Source organism: Rhinichthys klamathensis, unplaced genomic scaffold (assembly GCF_029890125.1).
Source record: "Rhinichthys klamathensis goyatoka isolate OS25496 unplaced genomic scaffold, OSU_Roscu_1.1 h1tg000036l_1, whole genome shotgun sequence".
Taxonomy (NCBI): Eukaryota; Metazoa; Chordata; class Actinopteri; order Cypriniformes; family Leuciscidae; genus Rhinichthys; species Rhinichthys klamathensis.
In genome coordinates this window covers 10,754,920-10,779,120 of record NW_026606584.1, presented here as the reverse complement: position 1 = coordinate 10,779,120, position 24,201 = coordinate 10,754,920, and the positions used below count along the sequence as shown (strand labels likewise).

The 24,201-nt window shown below is 39.3% G+C and overlaps 1 protein-coding gene across 2 annotated transcripts in view; it reads right to left on the bottom strand.

Annotated features, from left to right (window-relative positions):
* Positions 1–24,201, bottom strand: part of lpp (LIM domain containing preferred translocation partner in lipoma) — a 235,255-nt gene that overhangs the window by 66,193 nt on the left and 144,861 nt on the right. For both annotated transcript variants that reach the window (XM_056246335.1, XM_056246334.1), the window contains one exon: positions 8,833–9,405. In XM_056246335.1, coding sequence (XP_056102310.1) covers positions 8,833–9,405 — 573 coding nt within the window. The remainder of the gene's footprint in view (positions 1–8,832; positions 9,406–24,201) is intronic.

Below are 24,201 nucleotides of genomic sequence, written 5' to 3'. Positions count from 1 at the left end.
ACAATTTGAGGAAGTGGTGGGGGAAGTGACGTATGCCGTAAAGCAGTCGAATTTTGTAGTTCTTTTTGTGCACGGGTTCCTACCCGAAACCCGAAGTTACATAGTGCCAGTAAAAGCGATACAGACCACGTCAGGCTATGGCAGACGTGTCATTTAACTTATTTTAAGTCGATGTACCATCACAAGGGTCTTGGAAATATATTATGAAGGTTGAAAAACTACATAGTGTTACTTTAATGGTGGGCTTCATCAGAGTGGTCATTGTGGCACAGCATTAAGCACACACTTAATTAAAATCCAATTACAGCTCACCATGAGACAAGGCCAAGCAATCTGAGCCACACAAAAATGGCTAGATGAAATCATTGTCATTTTGTCATGATATATTCAGTCATTTAGTTGGTACGGCCCTTCATACAGACTGAACATAGAGTGTACATATTTTTATGTATGTTTCAGTGTCTATGCAAAAAGTATGAAATTGTAAAAAAAAAAAAAAAAAAAAAAATACAATTACTAATGAGATCTGGTGGATGATATGGCATTTAAAGAATGCTCTTCTTTAACTCAGTGTTTAGGAACCAACATTCTCATATATATGAATTAATTACAGACACAACAAATCTGTATTCATGTTCAGAACATACTGAAAATGAATTCAATAAGAATATTTCGGTGGGGGTGGAGAGGATGTGTGGAATCAAAGAGAATTCAAAGTCGTACAACATCATCTTTTGTTGTTCTGTTGCACTATTTTGGGACTTGAGCTGCCATCTCACAACAATGTACTTGTGTTTCGAATAATGTTTAATTTGTTTTCTTAATACATGAGGCTGTGCCCAACATTGTGAAATTTATTTTGTGTTTAGTTAAACACAGTCCTTGATGAGCTATTCCCAAAGGCTGGGGCTGCAGTTGTTTGTACTAGTGCATAAAATCCTTGAATTAGTGTGGGCTCAAGGGTATGTTCTTTTCCCCAGATTGTGGCTATGGAGAGAGTGTACGCAAAGACCACAATAGCCATCTTCATGAAGCAGCCAGTATAATAGCTCTCTGGGGCAACTCCAAAAAAGTCATTTTTTTCCTAATACTATTTGTCTTTTTGAATTTTTGAATAACACACAGTTATTGACGGTGTTGTTTCTTTTGCAAAGCACTGCATATTTTCTGCTTCACAATAAATAAACCAATGACAGAAATTTTTGCTGATTAAAAGGCCATTATAATCTGTGTGGAGCAAGAAGGACCTACAATGACACAAGGAAAAAGACACATCCCAAGTGCCTGCCACTTATCATCCCATCACTCTTATATATTAATAACAGTGTATTGTACTACTCTAATTGGAATGGATGTTTTACATCCTTGGGCTGATTGTGAAAGACATTACAAGATATTCTTGGAAAATTTTAAAAAGAGTAACAGATTCTCTAACAGCGCCTCAGGCTGTCTTTCTGCAGAGGACTCGAAGGTAGTGACCTAGAAGTTCTGCCAAGGGGGAAGACCAGCGTTAAGACAGGAAACTGCCATGTGTCATTCATTGTTCATTCAGTGTCAACACCTTGTTTGTTCTCTAGTTCTGACCGATGTTCTCTTGCCTGGTTGAATTTCAGAAAGTCAAGATGTGCACCACAGCTTTTAAAGTTTTGAGTTTTTCAACCTAAGAACCTGACTATTCATGACATACAGCCAGGGCTTGACATTAACACCCGCCAAATGCGGGTGGATTTCAGTGTTGGCGTGTAACGCAGTCACTCCTACAACCCACTTTGGCGGGTTGAATTTTATATAATATACATTTTTCAATTGTAGTCTTTTAAAAAGGCATCTGAAATAATAAACTAAGTGCATTGGCAGTAATATTGATTTTTCGATACATATTGATGCTGAAATATCTGAAACTCTTCCGCAGAAAAGATAGAAAAGATACCAGCAGCGTGTTCTCGCTCTCTAATCTCTCCGACAGCGAGTTGACACACACACCCTTTACTCAGTCGTTTTATTTGCTCCGGATGAATATTGTTGGTGGTACAGGGCTTGAATTCTGGCGAGGGATTGCGATTATTGAGCACATTTTTACTCATTCCCGCAGATTTTGTGCTCACACCCAAAGTGCGTGCACATAAAGTATATTGGCTATATAAAACAGTATAATGGGCCCGTGCGTCAGGTCTTAAAGTGACAGTAGCCTAATATACCGGCTGCCAGATTATGAGATGCTATTAGAAATATCTATATGGCAGTTATTCTCCTATGGTCTCGGTGTCCAAATTGTGGCCAGTGAAAATGGCTAGTAACTTTGGAAAACCACTAGCCACAGTGGCTGGTGAGCAAAAAAGTTAATGTCAAGCCCTGCATACAGCATAAATCAGGCTCCCAAATATATGGGAGGATCCCTTTGGATAGGACACCCCTTCCTACAACATAAAGGCAGCTATATTTTCGTGAATGAAGACTCATTTATACTGTATGAGAGAAAATAATAACTGTGATTGTATAAAGTCAACATGTTGTTTTCAAATGTAAGTTATTGGCTTTTATATTGTTATTGCACTAAAGTAAAAACAAATTATAAAAATATTATCTGAAAAATATTTACTTTGTATTAAGATGAAACTGTATGGTTTTTTTTTACCCACTACAGTAATGTGATAAACAGTTGTACAGAGAATATTACCTTAGAACCACCAGTGAGAAAGGTAAAAGTTTGAAATTGATAGTGAAGAAACAAAGTATACAGCCTATATCAGGGGTGTCCAATCCTGCTCCTGGAGGGCCACCGCCTGCACATTGTAGCTTCAACCAGCTTCAACACTTCAACACTGCTTGGAAGTTTCTAGTGAGCCTGAAGACCTTAGTTGTGTCCTAAAGGAGTCACTATACACTATGTACTTATGCACTATGTACTCAACCGTGTAGTGTATGAATTTTATACGGTTAATTTGTCATTCAACATCGGAGTCTGATAGCCCCTTCCCGTCTGTATCATCCGGGTATTTAAAGTGTACTTTTTCTATTTGGAATTTTCAGTGCGAACACATTCCTCGCACTATTTATACTAGAAAACGTCATTGACTAGTGCGTAAGTACGCAAATTGGGACACACCTATTGATTAGCAGGTTAATGTGTGTTTAATTAGGACTGGAGCACACTCTGCAGGACACTGGCCCTCCAGGAGCAGGTTTGGACACCCCTGGCCTATATAATCCTGTTTATACCATGAGAGCTTGCCAGAATGGAAAAGTTGTCATTGACGTTTGCAGCACAAAAAAATAAAAAAATAAAAATAAAATAAAAATAATTTCCATTATTGTATAATGGATCTGAGAGAGTGCTGAGATCAATGGCGCCGTGGAAGGCAGCCTCGGTACTTTGCTCTCTGTTACTTTGTTTGTTTTTGTGCATCTACTATGTTTTCAGCGGTTTCTCACCAGTAACTTTTACCAGAGAGGAACTGTTGAACATCAGGCAATACTCTATAGGAACTTTTTCTCCGGTTTTCACTAACCCAGAGTACTTTGCTGAAATACTGATCGGAGGTGCAGCGGCTCTCCATGGAATCTGCCGGAGACGCAGACGGGGGAAACGAGCAGGAGCGCTAGTGAGATTAAGAAAGCGGGGACTGCGCACCTCGCTTCCAGCCATTCACCTGGCAAACGTCCGGTCTTTGACTAACAAGATGGATGAGCTTCTCCTCCTCAACCAAACCAACTGTGATTTTTACAGCTCCGCCACCCTGAGTTTTACTGAAACATGGTTGTGTGAACGCATTCCGGACAGCGCGCTTCAGCGACCTGGTTTCCAACTCATCCGGGCGGACCGCAACACTATGCTTTTGGGGAAAACAAAAGGCGGAGGAATCGGCTTCTATCTAAACAAAGGTTGGTGTACTGATGTTACTGTGTTGAAAAAGACGTGCAGTCCCCACCTAGAAACTCTCGGTAACGCTTCCTTTTACAGTCCTGTTTCCCATGTACTTACTATGTACTTATTATAGTAATTATAATTGCTGGGTAATAACTAGGTACTAACCCTGAACCTACCCCTAAACCATGTACTTACCTTATATTAGCCAGTACTTTCTAGGTAAGTACACTGTAAGTACACATAAGTACTGTGCTGTAAAAGGAAGCGTTACCAAACTCTCATCATAAACTGCAAGCCTTTCTATTCTCCGCATGAGATCTCTTCGTTTGTTTTGGTCGGTGTTTACATACCACCACAAGCCTGCGTAGCTGACGCAATACAACAGCTTGCCTATCAGATAACAGACGCAGAGAAACAGCACCCAGACTCTCTCGTGATTATTGTCAGTGATTTTAAAAGTGCTAAACTCAATAAAGAACTCCCTAAATACAGACAACATATCAAGATTTCAACCAGGGACAAAAACACTCTGGACCACTGTTATACAGTCTTAAAGGATGCCTATCACGCGGTCTCCCGGGCAGCTCTAGGACTATCTGATCATTGTCTGCTTCATCTCATTCCAACTTACAGGCAAAAACTTAAAACCTCTAAACCTGTGGCAAGGTCTGTTAAAAAATGGACAAGAGAATCAAAGCTGGAGTTGCAGGCTACAGATCACAGATTACAAAAGCCCATCCCCTCACCCTGCAGAAAATCTTAGACTGGCTAATGACCTGGACGACTTCTACTGTAGGTTTGAAAGGCACCTATTATCACACCCCTCACGCACAAAAGGTTTTTCCCCAACAATCTACCCCCTCCCCCCACCTGTGTTGATAATCTGTGAGAATGATGTGTGCCGGCTGTTCCAGAAGCAAAAGCCCAAAAAGGCCCCCGGCCCTGACGGCGTTTCCCCATCCTGCCTGCGTGCCTGTGCGGACCAGCTGGCGCCGATTTTCACGCGGATTTTCAACCGGTCTCTGGAGTTGTGTGAAGTGCCCTCCTGTTTTAAACGGTCCACCATCATTCCAATCCCCAAAAAACCCTCCATCACAGGACTAAATGACTACAGGCCTGTCGCCTTGACCTCCGGGGTCATGAAATCTTTTGAGAGACTGGTGTTGTGCCATCTGAAGGACATTACAGGCCCCCAGCTGGACCCCCTGCAGTTTGCCTACAGGACAAACAGGTCTGCAGATGATGCTGTTAACATCGGACTGCAATACATACTGCACCACCTAGACTCCCCAGGGACGTATGCTAGGATCCTGTTTGTTGACTTCTCCTCAGCGTTCAACACCATTATACCTGAACTCTTACATCAGAAGCTCACCCAGTTCTCAGTGCCTGCCTCCACCTGCCCGTGGATTACCAGTTTCTTGAGTGATAGGCAGCAGCATGTCAGATTGGGGAGCATTTCATCCAAACCCCGGTCCATCAGCACCGGCGCTCCTCAGGGGTGTGTCCTCTCCCCACTGCTCTTTTCCCTCTATACCAATGACTGCACCTCAAAGCACCCGTCTGTGAAACTCTTGAAGTTTGCTGATGACACAACTATCATTGGTTTGATCCGGGATGGGGATGAGTCTGCCTACAGACAGGAGGTGGAGCAGCTTGTCCAATGGTGCAGTCAAAATCACCTGGAGTTAAATCCCAAGAAGACTGTGGAGATGACAGTGGAATTTAGGAGGGGGCCGCCGGTCCAGATTCAGGAAAAGGGTAGTAAAAATCTCTGCAGACCCCTCTCATCCTGGTCACAAACTTTTCAACCTCCTCCCCTCTGGTAGACGATACAAGGCACTGTATGCCAAAACCAGCCGACACAAAGTCAGCTTCTATCCCCAAGCAGTTACTTTGTTAATTACTACCCTTATACTGGACATAGTCAACCAATATTATTCTATTTATCTACCTCATGCCTTTAATCTTCTATTGAATGCACTAATTAGTATATTATCATTGTATGGACCTGCACTGCTCTATTTTACTTTATTTAAAATTCTAAGACAATACTGATATTGCACTACGCATTCTTCTCTACTATATAGTAAGCGAAAAACAGTGTGACAAAAGAAGTATGTCCAAATTCACAGTACTCATAAAAGAGTAAGCAAAAGGCACCCGGATGACCGACTACTTCCGGCAAGATTCTGAAATGTGTGTACAACGGACTCTTTACTATCCCATGAGGCCACGGGAGAGGATTTGTGAATGCTAGTGAAGCGACGCAACTGACACAGGTACGTCACATGATAATGACAACATGGCGAATCTAGTACATACAAATTACATTCATACTATATAGACGGTTCTATTTTAGCGATTGAGAAGTAATTACTTATTCAAAATAAGTATCTACTCATGCGATTTCAGATGCAGGCACTGTCTGTGTGAGCGTGTGCTTCAATGAAGGGAGCACATTCATTTAGAATTAGAATGCTGATTAAACTGATTGGAACTACCTATGCATTAACCAGTTTTAACTCATGCATTTCAGCCAGTCAGAATCCAGTATTCAGTCAGACCATTGTAAAATACTGTATGTATATGTAATACATGACCAGTTAAATTTCATTTAACCCGTTCATTTTCTGCTCCTTTGCAGCTCCCAGTTTGCAAAACCCTGATGGGCATCACCAAACACGAATAATCGCATGACCTAACCATTTACTAGTTACTTACTTTGAAGCATGGTCCTAATAAGACTAAAGAGAAATCAGTTAAATTGACAAAAATCCATAAAACAAATATAAATATATTTTGACAAAGCATCTTTGTTTCTCTTTCAATAGATAATAAGTTAGAACTAGATGTCAAGTAGGAAGAAATAAGAGCAAATAGAGTGAAAGTGAGAGAGAAATATGAATGTGTGAGGTAAGATAAAATAAACATTCTGTTTTTATTCAGACAAATAGAGTCAGAAAGTGTAAAGCCCTACAGAGAAGCGGCATTAACAATTCATAAAGGTTAAAATAACTGTTTATTCCGAAGATTTCGATGAAGGATGCAAAGAAACTCCCTGCTGTATTGCCATCTGAAGCAATTAAATCACAAACACTAAGTACAGCAGTATACACACTTATGAGCCACTTACACTCGCTCATGATCTTTAACACACATACGCGCACACACATTACTGTTAAACATAAAATCAAGTTGCTGTTACTTTAAATGAGCTGTTATGACTGTACAAAGATTCAAGGTTTAATTTTAAATACGAGCATGTTTTGTGGTAACCAGCCTTTGAAAATGTTCCCCCTCTCTCATACACAATCAATAAATCACAAAAAAACACACACAAGCTACAAGCTTAAACAAACAATCATAGGACATGAACACAGATAATTAATTACCACAAATGTATTATTCATTCATACACACACAAACAACACACACAGCTACACACTTTCAAAGTATTTTCATGAATTTTTCATTTTGCACAGAATAAGGACAGCTGTGTGATTATGTGTACCTTTCCATCATCACGGCCTGCTATTGGATAAAAATGAGCAGTATATTTCCAGAATATCCTTTCTGGTTTGCAGTGTTTTCCAAAGATATTCATACCCTTAATCAATGCTCTAATTGTACTATTCTAAATCCAATTTATTTCATGTGTTTTATTTGAAAGCACAGAAATGGTAATATTTGAATAATAAAAAAAATGTACGCAAAGAAATGAATAGTATGTTTGACATATGAGAAACTTGTGTTCTATTTACATCACATCTAAACATCTAAAACACTTGCTGTGTAATCTAACTATAAAAATCCTACATCATTCCAAGATCAAGATTTTTGCCAAACTATACTCCCATACAGACAAATGTAAAAACAAACAAACAAACAAAAAAACAACAACAACAACAACTTGCATACTTGCAGATAATATAATTAAGTGCACTTAAAAAAGAGTGAATTTTCATGTTTTTGTGTCTTAACCTAAAAAGAGTGCAAAATGCAGTAATGTCAAATTAGTTGTTTTACTTTAAAGTACATTAAGTAATTGTTTCAATAATATTTTGTCCTGATTTAAAGCACACTTATTTTGACTAATATACAAAAGAACATGTAAAGTACTTGATCATAAGTTAAACTTTAGTGTGTTAATATTACATTTAAAGTTAATATCCTAAATGTACTAAATTCAAGTTCATTAATACAAATGTGTAATTACAAATAAAATTAATTACATGACAAGTTTCAATAGAAATTGCATTAATGTATATTTTAGTTTACATAAATGCTTGTCAGTAAATAAAGCAGACAATAGATATAATTCTGAAATTAACTATAAAGATGTACTTTCAGTCGTAACTGCATTTAATATAAAGTTAAACTATAATACATTTTCATTTATTTCCAATGCAATTAAGTGTTTGAAAACATTACATTCAGTTCACACTTAAGTATGTTAGTTTAAAGTATATTAGTATGCTAATGTGTACTTAATTTTCACAAGGGTGAGTGGTGACCCTTCACAAGACCTGAACCCTTTCCTAGATGTGTTGGACACAAATGCTTGAATATTGTTTTGTACCTTGTACTTTTTCGTATTAACTTCTTCAACTGCTCTGTTTTTTTTTTTTTTCATTTGGCCTACAGATTCACAACTTGAATAATAATCCATGTGTGTTTTTATCCAGAAAATATCATTTATTTAAGTCATACACAGGTAGCAGCCAATAGTAAGGCCATTTTGTCCTCTAAATAACATTTCATCCGGTGACACAAATAGTGCATGCCATTTTAAAATAATTCAATGTTTCAGTGCTTTAAAATACACATATCACAGAGAACATAATTACATAAATTCATTAAAATTAGGAATTGATTATGGGCCTGAATGCTTTTCATGGATTTGTTTTTCTATCTGTTTTTGTTCGTTCTACTGTTATTTGAAACATAGATGTGGCCCTTACCTTATGAGGAACAGAAGGCCCACCGCCGAAGGGTGCTAAGCTGGCAGGAGGATCAGTGATGTAGGTTTTTTTCGGGGGAGCAGGCTGGTACCCTTGGGTGGATGGAGGAGGGGCATGGTGACTCGGTTCAGCTCTCCATGTGTTCTGACCTCCATAACCAGGAGCTCCACCATAGTGCTGGTCATGGTAGCCTCCAGATGGAGCAGGGCAGAATCCCGGCTGAGGAGGCCCGTATGCAAAGTCAGGGCCTCTGGGTTGAGCCGGCATGTACTGTACCTGGGCTGGACCACGGACCGGCTGCTGCTGGGGTCCAGGCTGGGCGGCCCTGACCTGAACATTGAAGGTTGGCTGGCTTGGAGTAGAGGCGGTGGTGTAGGACGCTGGGACAGGCTGGGGGGCAGGCTGGTATTGGGGGCGTGGAGAAGATGAAGCTGGAGGAGGGATAGTCGGAGGGGCCTGTGGTTTTGGGGTGGATTTTTTAGTGGCGGTTAGAGGGGGCTGGGTTGGGATGACCATGCGGCGATAGCCTGTAACAGGGGCGTTGGAGCCTGTCGCAGCTGGGCTGGCAGAATTCTATAAGAGATAAACAGATAAATTGATAGCTTTTAAATTTTTTTTTAAAATATATATTTTTAAATAAATGGGAAAAAAATAATACATTAGCAGTTTATCAACACAATACATTTATTGATGACTTGACAAACTTTTTGAATGTTTTTAAATTAATGAATACATTTAAAAGTTTATTTTATAGGCCTGACCAATGTGGAAGAATTTCTCACAATGCATGAATGCACACTCACTCACTCACTCATACCACCCACCCACCCTCTCACGCACTCATTCACCCAGCTACTCACCCACTCACTCTCTCACCCGCCCACTCTTCACCCACCCATATACGCACTCACTCACCCACCCACTCACTCACGCACTCACTAACTCAACTACCCACTCACTCATTCATTCATTCACCCACCCACTCACTCACGCACTCACTCATTTATTCATTCACCCATCCACTCACGCACTAACTCTGACACACTCACTCGCCCACCTACCTAATCACTCTCTCACGCACTCACCCAATCACTCTCTCACGCACTCACTCAACTACCCACTCACTCATTCATTCATTCACCCACCCACCCACTCACTCACCCACGCACTCACTAACTCAACTACCCACTCACTCATTCATTCATTCACCCACCCACCCACTCACTCACCCACGCACTCACTAACTCAACTACCCACTCACTCATTCATTCATTCACCCACCCACTCACCCACGCACTCACTAACTCAACTACCCACTCACTCATTCATTCATTCACCCACCCACTCACTCACGCACTCACTCATTTATTCATTCACCCACATACTCACCCACCCACTCACGCACTAACTCTGACACACTCACTCGCCCACCTACCTAATCACTCTCTCACGCACTCACCCAATCACTCTCTCACGCACTCACTCAACTACCCACTCACTCATTCATTCATTCACCCACCCACCCACTCACTCACCCACCTACCTAATCAATCACTCTCTCACGCACTCACCCAATCACTTTCTCACGCACTCACTCAACTACCCACTCACTCATTCATTCATTCACCCACCCACTCACTCACGCACTCACTCACTCAACTACCCACTCACTCATTCATTCATTCACCCACCCACTCACTCACTCACTCACTCAACTACCCACTCACTCATTCATTCATTCACCCACCCACTCACTCACTCACTCACTCATTCATTCATTCACCCACCCACCCACTCACTCACTCACTCACGCACTCACTCACCCACTCACTCATTCATTCATTCACCCACCCACTCACTCACGCACTCACTCACTCAACTACCCACTCACTCATTCATTCATTCACCCACCCACTCACTCACTCACTCACGCACTCACTCATTTATTCATTCACCCATCCACTCACGCACTAACTCTGACACACTCACTCGCCCACCTACCTAATCACTCTCTCACGCACTCACCCAATCACTCTCTCACGCACTCACTCAACTACCCACTCACTCATTCATTCATTCACCCACCCACCCACTCACTCACCCACGCACTCACTAACTCAACTACCCACTCACTCATTCATTCATTCACCCACCCACCCACTCACTCACCCACGCACTCACTAACTCAACTACCCACTCACTCATTCATTCATTCACCCACCCACTCACCCACGCACTCACTAACTCAACTACCCACTCACTCATTCATTCATTCACCCACCCACTCACTCACGCACTCACTCATTTATTCATTCACCCACATACTCACCCACCCACTCACGCACTAACTCTGACACACTCACTCGCCCACCTACCTAATCACTCTCTCACGCACTCACCCAATCACTCTCTCACGCACTCACTCAACTACCCACTCACTCATTCATTCATTCACCCACCCACCCACTCACTCACCCACCTACCTAATCAATCACTCTCTCACGCACTCACCCAATCACTTTCTCACGCACTCACTCAACTACCCACTCACTCATTCATTCATTCACCCACCCACCCACTCACTCACGCACTCACTCACTCAACTACCCACTCACTCATTCATTCATTCACCCACCCACTCACTCACTCACTCAACTACCCACTCACTCATTCATTCATTCACCCACCCACTCACTCACTCATTCATTCATTCACCCACCCACCCACTCACTCACTCACTCACGCACTCACTCACTCAACTACCCACTCACTCATTCATTCATTCACCCACCCACTCACTCACGCACTCACTCACTCAACTACCCACTCACTCATTCATTCATTCACCCACCCACTCACTCACTCACTCACTCACTCATTCATTCATTCACCCACCCACTCACTCACTCACTCACTCAACTACCCACTCACTCATTCATTCACTCACCCACCTACTCAACCACTCACTCAAACACCCACTTACTCACTCTCTCACGCAATCACTCACCCACCCACTCTTTCACTCACTCACTCACTCACTCACTCACTCACTCACTCACTCACTCACTCACTCACTCACTCACTCACTCACTCACTCACTCACTCACTCACTCACTCACTCTGCAGAAAATTTAATTCAATTTCCAAGTCATTCATTTAAAGGGGGCCAATTCTTTAAATTCTGAATTTTTCCAAACCTTGATGGACATCAAGTTATACAACAGCACAAACCACTGAACTACTGTCATCACAGCTTGGCAACTGGCTGGTCGTTAACTAATGGTTGTTAATGATGGGACAGACATGTTACAATGAGAGGTGGTCCTAGTGAACATCAGGGGGCGTAGAACCTTCAAGCACCACAATTTAACCATCCCACATCTCACAGCGCAAGTACAGTAATTATGCAGCCTGTCTACTACAGATCGATCCACAGGGCAAGTGCAACAACCATCAGTTGGTCGTGCCCAGACCATATCCACTCATAAACTATGGCTAATAAAGCTTTGAGATTTAGAGTCAAGAGTAGGGTATAAATTAGTTTGTTAGACTGGACAGAGAGAAGTGATGGGCAGTCTGACGAGTGTAGAGACAATTGTGCTGATGCTAGCGGGCCGCATGGGACGGAGTCTAAATCTTATCAGAAAGATTTGTGTCCCTGGATTCCTGGGTGCTTTGGCTCTGTAGCTCACCACAGAGAAGTCTATTCAACGTCCAACAATGGCTGTGTCACAGAGCCTGAGGACAGGCTTGATTTCTCTAGATGTAAAAAGATTATTGAAAATGAAAATAAGCACAAACCCAGTGACAACCATCAAAGATCAAAATAAATCCTAGCTGTAGAGCATTTGGTGCTTTGTCTGATTGAATTAAAAGACCAAAGAGATACTTCCATTCTATAATATTTGGCTGATTTTATTCATCTATAGAAGGTTGTTCTGTCATAACTAACCAGCTAAATGAAGACCAAAGAGACTCTAATTTCATGATGAAACATTCAGTAATACACTTCATGATAGCACATCATTGCCTCAAGCAGAATTGCACGTTTTAAACACGTCTGTGAAGTGAATGTGCCTATAAAAATGTTTTAATCTTGTGGTGATGCCCATCTCTTCGTGAATTCAGAGAGGAAGTGTTTGGTTGTGTGGGGAAAGGCACAGTTGCATCATGTACTTTAGATGGGTTTCATGGTTAAGGTGGCTTGCTGAAGTAAGTGGGTCAGAAAGACATTCTGTCACCTACTGTTAAATGGAAAAAAAAAAACTAAAATGTGCGCAATTTCTTTAGAAAACGTTTTTAATGTTAAAATGTGTTTTTGCTTTAAAACACCTTTTAACTATAACTTGGAATACAAATGACAAATGTATATATAGTAGTATATTATACAGATCTTGTAATTAATATTCTAAATAATGTGCTTTTACAATCTAGAAATATGCATGTTACCTCTCCATATTGCATATTTCAAAAATCTGAAAAAATACACAAGAAACCAAAAATTATGTTGTACAAATGTATAAGATTTATTTGTTGTAAAATATACTATCTTTGACAAAAGATGTAATAAGTAAAAAGTTAAAACTGAACTTGAAAATCAAATTAATCATGCCAATTGACAAAGCATGGCAGCCAATAGTAAGTCATTATTATTAATCAACTGTTATTTAGTGTGACCTTGAATGAAATGCGAGTGAAGATAAAATATAGTAATTTTATTTTTGAAAAAATGATTAAAACCATATTTTGCCAGCTTCAATAATCAGAGGTTTTATACCCGATTTATTGTACACTGTATTCAAAAATATTAATTTGCTGATAACATACTGTATAGCTAAAGAGGGCAGAAGTAAATGACTCCTCCAAGGTGACTGTGCCAGTTACAATTACATATTAGAAAATCAAAGTCTAATAGTCTGTTTCAAATAGATCACCACTGTTAAATTCTCTATTATTGGCCTACAAACTAGCTGTCATTAACCTATGCTTTTCTTTTTAGGTTACTGCCTTAAGTCAGAGAATGAGAAATCAATTACTGTCTCCGTCACATGATGAGGAGAATGAAACTACATGCCTGAGGCAGAGGCTTGTTCTTTAAAGACATAAATACAACCTGTTATTACAGCTCAAAACACTCATGCATAATCAGGAAGGGGATTGAGTGACACAGCGAGCGTGATGACCAATCAAGGTAACCAATCAAAGAGGTGTATTAACCTAACAGAGCAAATAAAGATGAGTGGCAACTCAAGCTCTTTGTCACGTTCCAACTTTACATTTAACAGCCCGGGGGGGGGGGGGATTCTTACAGAGTTCAGTCTTTAGTTTAACAGACAAAATCATCATGGATATAATTGTGTAAATAAAGGACAAACTGTATTTGACTTATCTTTATGTGCTTGAGCTGCAGCTATTGAAATAAAGAAAAATGATAGATGATGGTGAGTTTGTTTTCTTATTTTATCTCAAGAATAATACCTCAGGCTCCATGACACAAAAATCAGATAGACCCGAAAAAGGCCCCATGAAATATTTCACACTCTTAACCACAATTTTGCGTCTCAGTGATTAGGGCCGATGTATCTGTCTGCATGCAAATGTAAAATACCCTAAACGTGCCCTTCAGGAAGTGAAATTACTCAATTTAAATGTTTCATGCTATTTTAAATACTTGATATTATTAATTTATCTATAAAGACCTTAAACCCTAACATTTACTTAGCAGAGGGCTGGAAATGCAAATAGGACCCTAAAAATAATTATATTGTCATGGCAAATTATACACCCATTAGATTAGAGGAGAGGAAATCACTCCTTTATTTGAGGGTGAAATCATGGGTAGGAGAAGATTGGGTACATCACAGATTTCCTTGTGCAAACAAATTAAGAAAGTTCTGTTTTATGGAAGTCTTAAACTATGTCAGTGAAACCATGGAAATAGGCACATCTGTTCACAACTTCTGAGTGATACGAATTGTGTGTTAAAATGAATAAAGTGACATGGTTGTAGCTTCGTCAGTTGTATTGGAAGGATCCATGACCACAATATTTTTAGTCATACAATGAAAGTCAATGGGGTCAATGGACCCATTGACTTTCATACTTTCAGATTCAAACTATGGGTGTCACAATATAACGCTACTGACGATAACTGCGAAAAATGAAATAGTGATATAGTGTAAATGCTGCACATAGAGTAATATTGTTAATAGCACCATCTGGATGACACTCCAACACAGGTGGTGGTATTGCAACGTAATGCTGGTTTTAATCATAAAGCGTAAAAAATAAAATGATGACGCAGCATGTAGCTACTACTGCCGGTCAAAATGTCGGAGGACCTGACAGATGAAGGTGAGACATTCTACCTGCACTTGAAAAACGTTTTTTGGGGTTCTGTAAAAAAAAAAAAAAAAAAAAGATAAGGTGCTTGACACATCCTGCAGATCGAGCTCTTTTTGTACGGTTACATTTACAAACGCTCTCTCCAGCTCCTACATTCTTATTTTTGAGTGTGATTCATTGGCCATAGAAAACACACAAAGGTAAGATTTAAGAATTTGACTGATATATACTTTTTTGTTTTTAAATTTCTAAAGATATTGCAATACTATTGTAATTGTGAATTCATTTGACCATAATAAATGTGTGGAGAAAATATTATATCATTACAACCCTATTACAAATGAAAACCAGATTAAACATTATTCACAATATATTATATTTATTACATGGCTTGGAATTCTAATGTAAAATGCGGCCTGTTATTTCTTGATAACAGACCGCTGCTAAGTATAACACACAGTTGCCATGAAAAACAGAGCGTTGCCATGGACACAGTTCTGTTCACTCTGGAGGATAAACTCCTTTAAATCAATAAACTCCTTTTTAAATCAATATTTTGTGTCAAATTATTTATTTATTTGGTAGGTAACCATGTAGCCTGTAGCCTAATACAGGCTACATGGAATACAGGAACCATGTAGCCTAATAACCATGTAGCCTAATGATCAGCCTGTCGGGGTTGTATTCACTATAACAACCGCCTTGCTCTACATTATCCCAATACATATACACATGTATAAATCAGGGGCATGCGGCCTGTATAAACTGCAAGCTGTGAATGCTCTGCAAGCCCTTCGTGGACTCACTGATTAGTATTAACACTATAAATTACTATAGATTCCCTTGTTGAGGTGTACAATAAAGCTTACATGATAACATTTTTGTAATATTAATTTTGGTAATTCAAGGCACTGATGTTTGCTAACAGAACAGCCACCGGCTCTGCACCCCTATACCTAAACTCACTACTTCAGACCTACAGTATGTGCCCTCTAGAAACTTGCGCTCTGCAAGTGAATGGTGCCTTGTGGTGCCATCCCAATCACTTTCACAGACCTTCACCTTGACTGTTCCAAGCTAGTGGAATGACCTGCCTAACTCAACCCGAGCAGTTGAGTCTTTAGCCATTTTCAAGAAACTGCTGGTCATGGCACTTGCATATTGTTGCCCTATTATTGGTTTGATTGGTTCTATTGCTCTCCTCATTTGCAAGTCACTTTGGATAAAAGCATCTGCTTAAAGATTAAATGTAAATGTTATATGTATGTAACTGTCTGTAATTTATTTATTTGCCAAACAATGGTCATTTTCTTCACATTTGCCAGTTACTGAGGGTTTCAGGTAAGCGGATCCACACCAGCTTTGGCGCCTACCCTCTGTTGTTACTGTATGTATCGTCATAATTGTTTTGAATTCTCATTGGTTTGCTGGCAAATGGGGGATTTCATGCGCAGGGAAAGTAGTCCACGAATCACTCGCCCAAGAGGAAAAATGTGCTGTTGCTGGCAGATCTCGATCAACGAAAATAACATTGTATTTGATACAGAACTAACTAGACTAAATCTAATGAAAACAATAGTCATAAATGTCATTGTGATTTAATTTTCTCCATTTTACGAAAAATTATAAACTATTAAAGACAGACCTTATTACCTTATTGTAAGTAGACCTATAGGCCCTGTTTACACCTGGTAGATGCATTTTGGTCGATCGGATCACAAGTGAACGATGCTAAATACAGATGTAAACAGGTTTTAAAACGTTTTGAGCTTATCCACTTTCGACCACTTCCAGAGGTAGTTGAAAACGCATTCGACAGGATTGCTTTCGTAGTGTAAACGCTCATGTGGTCAAACAGCCGCAAAAGACTATTCTCCGCCTACTGACCTAACCTTATGGGAAGTGCCCTAGACAGACAGGGATTTAAACTTTGTCAGCTAAAGACCCAAGTTTGGTTTGAAGACGAAAAACGTGCCAAGCACAATGTTGTCTCACCATTCCTCGTGGCTGCAGAGCAGAAACTAAAGCTGTTGCTCTCCATATGTTTTTCTGTCATCTCCAGTCGCGTACATATGTAAATTGCGCGAGGCTATTTTGTCCATTAGATCAAAAGATCTGAAAGAATCCATACATTTACCCGCCTATAGACCCTTCCCTCAAAGAAATCAGGCCAGAAGTGTTTGAAAGTGGACAAAAGAGACGGATTAAAACACCAGGTGAAAACAGGAATGTGTCTGCTTTGTCTACCTGTGATCCGACCAAAACACATCTTAATACCAGGTGTAAACAGAGCCTTACTGTAACTGTCCGAGGTTGTTAATTAATAGGCTATGCGTTTGTTAAAGTAATTTCAACTTGTTTTTTTAACCCTAACTTATATTTACTATAATTAATTATATTTTACTTTATTTATAATAGGCTAATATTTATTATATATATAAAAAAATTTAATGAAAAAAATACTTCCAGTATACATTTAATTGACATCTGCCATTGTGTTTCTTATTTGTCGTCTCTGATTTAAATCTGAGTCTTGTGTCCTAAGCTGATGCGGCATACTGTTTAAGTGTGCAGTTTGTAGTTTCTGTTTAGCTGTGTATATATATATATATATACTTAGTTTCTTCTGTGGAACACACACCATAAATAAATTATATATATATATATATATATATATATATATATATACACATCCAAAGTATCTGCATTGGGCGATGCACTTTTTTTTACGATGCACCACCCAGCCACTGATATATTATATACATCATATATATATATATAATTTATTTATTGTGTGTGTTCCACAGAAGAAACTAAGTTGGAAGAGCATTTGGGTGAAAAAATGATGAACAATCCCTTGAAGTAAAACTTAAATAGCAGGACAGGCAGATCTAAAGCATATGCTAATACCTAAAGATGAGCATTACCAACAAGATATACGTTAAAAGTTTTAAGAGCAGTGCATATGACCAACTGTTGTAACCCAACCTTATCGTATGACCATTTGGAAATGCACACATCACACACATTAATACACAAACCAGCTCTGTAGTGAATTAAACCAAATCAAATGTGCTGTTGAGTGTGAAGTGAACCAGTAGTCCAGTAGCTTCTCTGAACAGTCACCTACTTAAGAAACTTACTTTTCTCTTAAAACTCATGATTCAGAATGACTTTTACAAACAACTCGAGTGTGAAATTTGTCTGTAACTCCAAGGAAAGGCTTTTTGACACATTAGAATAGATTAGGAGCGAGCGTGCAGGGCTTGAGGGCCTGGGTAAATCTGTTAACTTTGCATTTCAAACCGAAAGGGTGGATGGGGGGACTTGCAATTGTACAATTCAGATGGGAAAACCCTAGCGCTACAAAAAGAGAAGTTCCTCTCTCCACCTTTTTGTTCTGTACACATGCTATGTGTCTGAACAGATGGGAGAGACGTCTCCCTTCGGCCTCCCGGACTGCGGGTCAGGCAGGATCAAAGTGCAAAGGAAGTCTGTCAGACAGAGAAGGTCTGCGTTGCCCGCCCTTGTTACAGTATGTTTGGTCAGCTTTGGTCATCCATGTCACAGTCAAATCTGACGAGACGTAGTAATTGTCGTCTCTTTAGGGGCTCCGATGCACTCACACAATGAAAAGCAGACGGGCACGGAGTATTGTGACTATCTCCTTCCACACACATTAAAAAACATTATCTTCCCTCTGCACTCAAGCAGTTCCGAGCACCCGTTTTAGAAGGTTGATAAGTTATATTAAATAGGATTCAAGACGTTCCACTGACAAAGGCCTCGTGCTGTTTTGAACTCTTGTCCATTTGAATATAAAATACATTTGGGTGAAAAGTGAACATTCCTTCAATAATCAAATGTCAAGCTCTGAAGACCATGTGAAACAAAAGAATCCACTTAGGTAATATTAGTTTCCCTTTGAGCCTGAGTGGAAATAGACTCTGCAGAACTAGAACAGTTTCATAACCACTGGGCACGCACACATACACAATCTTAAACTGATTATCCCTAATAACCTGACAGTCTGTAAGGTCAAGTAAATGTCTGAAACTGTGTTCTTTTATTGGGGAAAGGTCATAAGTGGTTTAAGCAGAACACGATCGTCACATATGGAGTGTGTTTAGATGCTTACATCTTCATAATTGCTCTGTAAAGAATATCCTGTTAAATGTATGTTAAAAATAAAACCAAGCTGTGGTTGCCAGAAATTTACTGTAAAAACTATGAACACAATGTTTCCACTATTATGGAATGGCATATTGGTGCATGTGTGTTTTACAACCTATCATTAAGTTACATGATAAGTATTAGAAATCTACTTGAACTACTAAAATCTAGTTTGTACATTAAATGTACTGATACAAATCATAATAATACAATAGAAAGCCACATGATGAATTAGAGTTCATTGTAAGGGGCGTGTCCATAAAACACCCTAATGTACTGTACATTACCGTTAACAGAAATGAAACAAAATTATTTATATAAAACAAACATATGTGATGTGTCATGCATGTCCTTGTACTGTTTTTACTTGTAAAAATCATACATTTGACTGTATTTTATTGTAAATGTATATACAGTTGGTACTCAACCAGAATAATACTTTTACCACCGCCGTTCCCGCGGCAAAATTGGGGATGTGTATTTGCTGCCTTTTACCGCTTAGCGGCGCTACAATCACAGACTTTGAAAAGTGTCAGTTTATTCTCTCTTTTACTTAATCTGCCACGGCTCATTGAGAGCTGTGGTAGCAGATAAATTCAAGTGAAACGAATTCATAATCACAATACTGAAATTACACTGAAACAAATGTACTTTAAAATTTAAGCAAAGTAGGCTAAACGTTGTGTGCCCAGTTTTTCTAAAATTTCGAAAGGCTATGCATGTCAATACGTTATGTGTCTTATACTTCATGTTATTTTTATTTGTTAGTAGATTTATTAACTGAAACATAACACTGAATAAATTAAACTAAATGATCGTACAATTAAAACATTGTCAGGACTTGCTAAAGTTGTGCTAAACTTTTTGTTGTGCCCAAGCGTGAAAAGAGTTGAGATCTGAATCTGTCATCATCTTTATTCTCAAACATTGGGCCTTCTCTTAATCAGATAAGTCAAGTGAAGGTTTACCAGGAAGCTGTAATTGTGACTGAAGCAAGCATGATATCAATCACAAAACTGTCCATCAAAGACACTGTTCTCAGAAAAACTTTCATTTACACGATTTGAGTGGGAGTTTGTTTTTTTCAATTTCCACATAGGTGGCTTTCATCTCTCCCCTTCTGTTTCATTATGAGCTTTCGTTCCTCGCCTAATCATGTTCTTCAATAGTTTCACAGAAACTACAGACAGAAAAAAAGGTATTCTTCAGAGGGTTTTTGCGTGACCATGATACCAAGACATCAAAGATGTCAAAGCAAAACAACGAGGAGGATCGCATTTGAATATGGTACACATTTATCCACAAAGCATGATTTCAGGGAAATATTACTACAGTAATACTACAACTAATAATACTGATAATATTATCACTAACTGCTGAACCTCATGGTTCGAGAACATCAGTAATGTATGAGAATATAATATTCAATGAGCACTATTTTGAACTCCCCAGTGTTAATGATAACAGCCATGAGTATCACCACATTGAGTCAGCTCTGTACTTCATGCATTCCTTTTTTAACAGTCTCTCAGGGCCCATAATGTCTATCATGTCAATCTCATGTGGTAATTCACCCATTAAATACGCAACGCACAAGAAAATATCAGAGAGAACCTGTCCACATGATGTTTCTATCCACTTAGAACATGCTAGATGGCTTATTGCATTCATATTCACTTAAATCATTTTCATAATCAATATTTTGTACTTGTCTTATTTTTCGTGGATAAAAATAAAAACGTTTAATGAAGAAGGAAAACGGTTTAAATTAATAACAGAACATCTAACAAATCTGAATGGTTTATGCTAAAAACAAGAAAAAAATGAAAATATTTTATCCTCCAGAAAATGTGTTTAGTATACACATTTATATACATAATTTTACTGTAAAACAAGGCAAGGTTTATGCTAATAAAATAGCCAAAGGTTGGAAAATCATTTGGAAAAGAGCAGCCTGGATATTTTTCAGCCAACTTCTGCAACTTCTCTAAAGTTCTATGGAATGTTGTAGGCTTGAAACAACATGAAAGTAACAACGCTGTGACAAAATTTTTAATTTTTGACTGGTTATGCGTCATATACATACATCATTTTATTGGAAAACAGGTTTGTGCTAATAAAAGAGCCAAAGAGCTAAATAATAATAATATTAAACAAGGATAAAAATAAAAATATATATTTTTACTGGAAAACAATGCTAAACAAATGCCAAAGGATTAATTTAATACTAACAGGATAAACAAAGAGATAAATATTTTCTTCTCTAGGAAATGTATGGACCTTTAGATAATTTTACTGGAAAACAAGACAAAAATGATTGAATAACTGATTTCTTGCCGATTCATGTTCCAAATACTCCTGGCTACTGCTGACGTATGGATGCACACTCTTGATACCTAGTCCGAGAGGTCATGTCCAGGTCAAACATGTCATCAGATTTCGCGGTGGCCAATCAGTGCTCTCACGTCTCTGTGGGAGGAGGAGGTTGAGTCCTTGCTAATGTTTGGTGACAGAGCTTTTGAGGGTGAGCTGTTTAGCGGTGTTACTCAGAGGGCAAACATTGTAATGTAAAAAGGCAGGTCCAAATGACGGCTTCAGCATCTCCGACCAACAGCCGGGCAACGCGATTGGTCGGATGTGTGTAAAACAGACACACGAGCGATAGTATGCAGTTTATTAGACTAACGCACAGTGACTGGCTACATGGAGTGCCAGTGGGCACGCTCCTTTCTCCACAGTTGGCTGCTTCTGTCAAAACTCTGAACCTGCTACCATGTTGACCTTAAGGTCAATGACTGCCACAGGCAGTTGGGCACTGCATTCCCACACTGGCCCCCTCCTACACTTTTATCCCTATCTCTGTATCCCACTGCGTTTTTTTTCTTTTTTTCTTGTCCCCTTCAATCTCCTTCGTCTTGCTGGCTGCAGCCTGTTCAGTCTTAGAAGGAACGTTCAACACAAAAAAGGTGCAAACGGTTTAAAACTCTACGACTCCAGTTAATTAAAGGAAATGTTCAGGCAAAACTGAAAATTCTATCATTATCCACTCACCCTCATATTGTTTCAAAGGACACAAAGTGTTTTTTTGCCATAAAATGAAAGTGAATAGGAACAGGGGCTGTCAAGTTAAAAAAAAAGGTAGAAAAACACCATAAAAATACTTCATTATGACTCATGCACTATGTTCCAAGTCTTCAGAAGCCATCCGATAGCTTTATGTAAGAAGCAGACCGAAATATAAGTTGTTATTCACTGAAACCTCTGTATGAACACAAGAACTTAAATAGCTAAAGAATTGAAAATCCCCATTATGACCATCGGGGCAAAAATTAAGAAGTTCCAATCACCTAAAGATGTTACGAATCTGCCAGGAAGAGGACGTGTGTCTATTTTATCTTAAAGCACGGTGAAGAGGGAAGTTTGAGTGGCCAAAGACTCTCCAAGGATCACAGATGGAGAATTGCAGAGATTAGTTTAGTCTTGGGGGTCAGAAAGCCTAAAAAAATATATCACCACATGTTATTTGGGAGGGTTTCAAGAAAAATCCTCCTCGCTCCTCCAAAAATAAACTCCAGCTTATTCAGTTGTCAGACATGACTGGAACTTCAAAGGGGACCAGATTCTATGGTCAGATGAAACTAAAAAAGGTATTTTTGGCAGCAAAGCCATTAGAAGTGTTTGGTGCAAACAGGGATAAAAAGTACCCCATGCCTACGGTTAAAAATACTGTTGGATCTTATATGGTGTGGGCCTATTTTTCTGCTGGAGGTCCAGGACTTCTTGTTCAAATACATGGTATAATGGATACTAGCAAATACCAACAGATAAAAAATCAAAACCTGACTCCCTCTGCTAATGGGCTATGGTTGGATCTTCCATCAGGACAACGGTCCAAAACAAACATCAAAATCAACACAAAAATGGGTAACTGAGCACAAAATGAAGCTTCTGCCATGACCAGTCCCCTAAAATGAACCCTATAGAAAATGAGTGGGCTGAACTGAGGAGAAGCACCAACATGGATCTGGGAATCTGAAGGATCTGGAGATATACTGTATGCAGGACTGGTCTCTGATCTCTTGTCAGGTGTTCTCCAAACTCATCAGGCATTATAGGAGAAAACTCAGAGCTGTTATCTTGGCAACAGGAGGTTGCAAAAAGTATTTAATAACAGGGAGCCAATAATTGTGGCCAACTTGTTTTGGAGAAAAGCATTTATTTCATAATGTGATTTACCCCCCACTTTCAATTATTTTATTTCAATAAAAGTTTTTTTTTTTTTTTTTTTTTGAATGAAAGATCAAAAGGATAAACAATGCAGATTTATTTTTTACAGCCTTTTTTTTTAATCATATTTACCAGGGGTCCATTAATTCTGACCACAACTGTATATTGTGGCGAGCAGGACGAGGCCGAGGGGCATGAGAGAACGGCGCGAGGCCGGTGGCGTGATTGATAATGAGCAACACCTGCGCGACGCACCGGTCTCGTATCTCTCATGGAGGAGCGGAAGCATAAAAGGAGGAGCGACGACAGTGAAGGACAAGAGAGGCCATGATTAATGTTTCTGTTTTATTTTGAGTGGCGGCAGTCGTCCGTGAGGGGCTGCTGTCTTTACTTTCGTTTTTGTATTTGTTTATTTAGTTTATTAAAAGTTGTTGAATGTTCGCCGGTTCCCGCCTCCTATATATATATATATATATATATATATATATATAAATGTGGTCTTTTAAGAGCACAGCGGCAAATCACTTTCATTGTTCGGACAAGAGCAGCCTGGATATTCTTTAACTTCTACAACTTAAAGTTATATGAAATGTTATAGGTTTGAAACAACATGAAAGTGAGGAA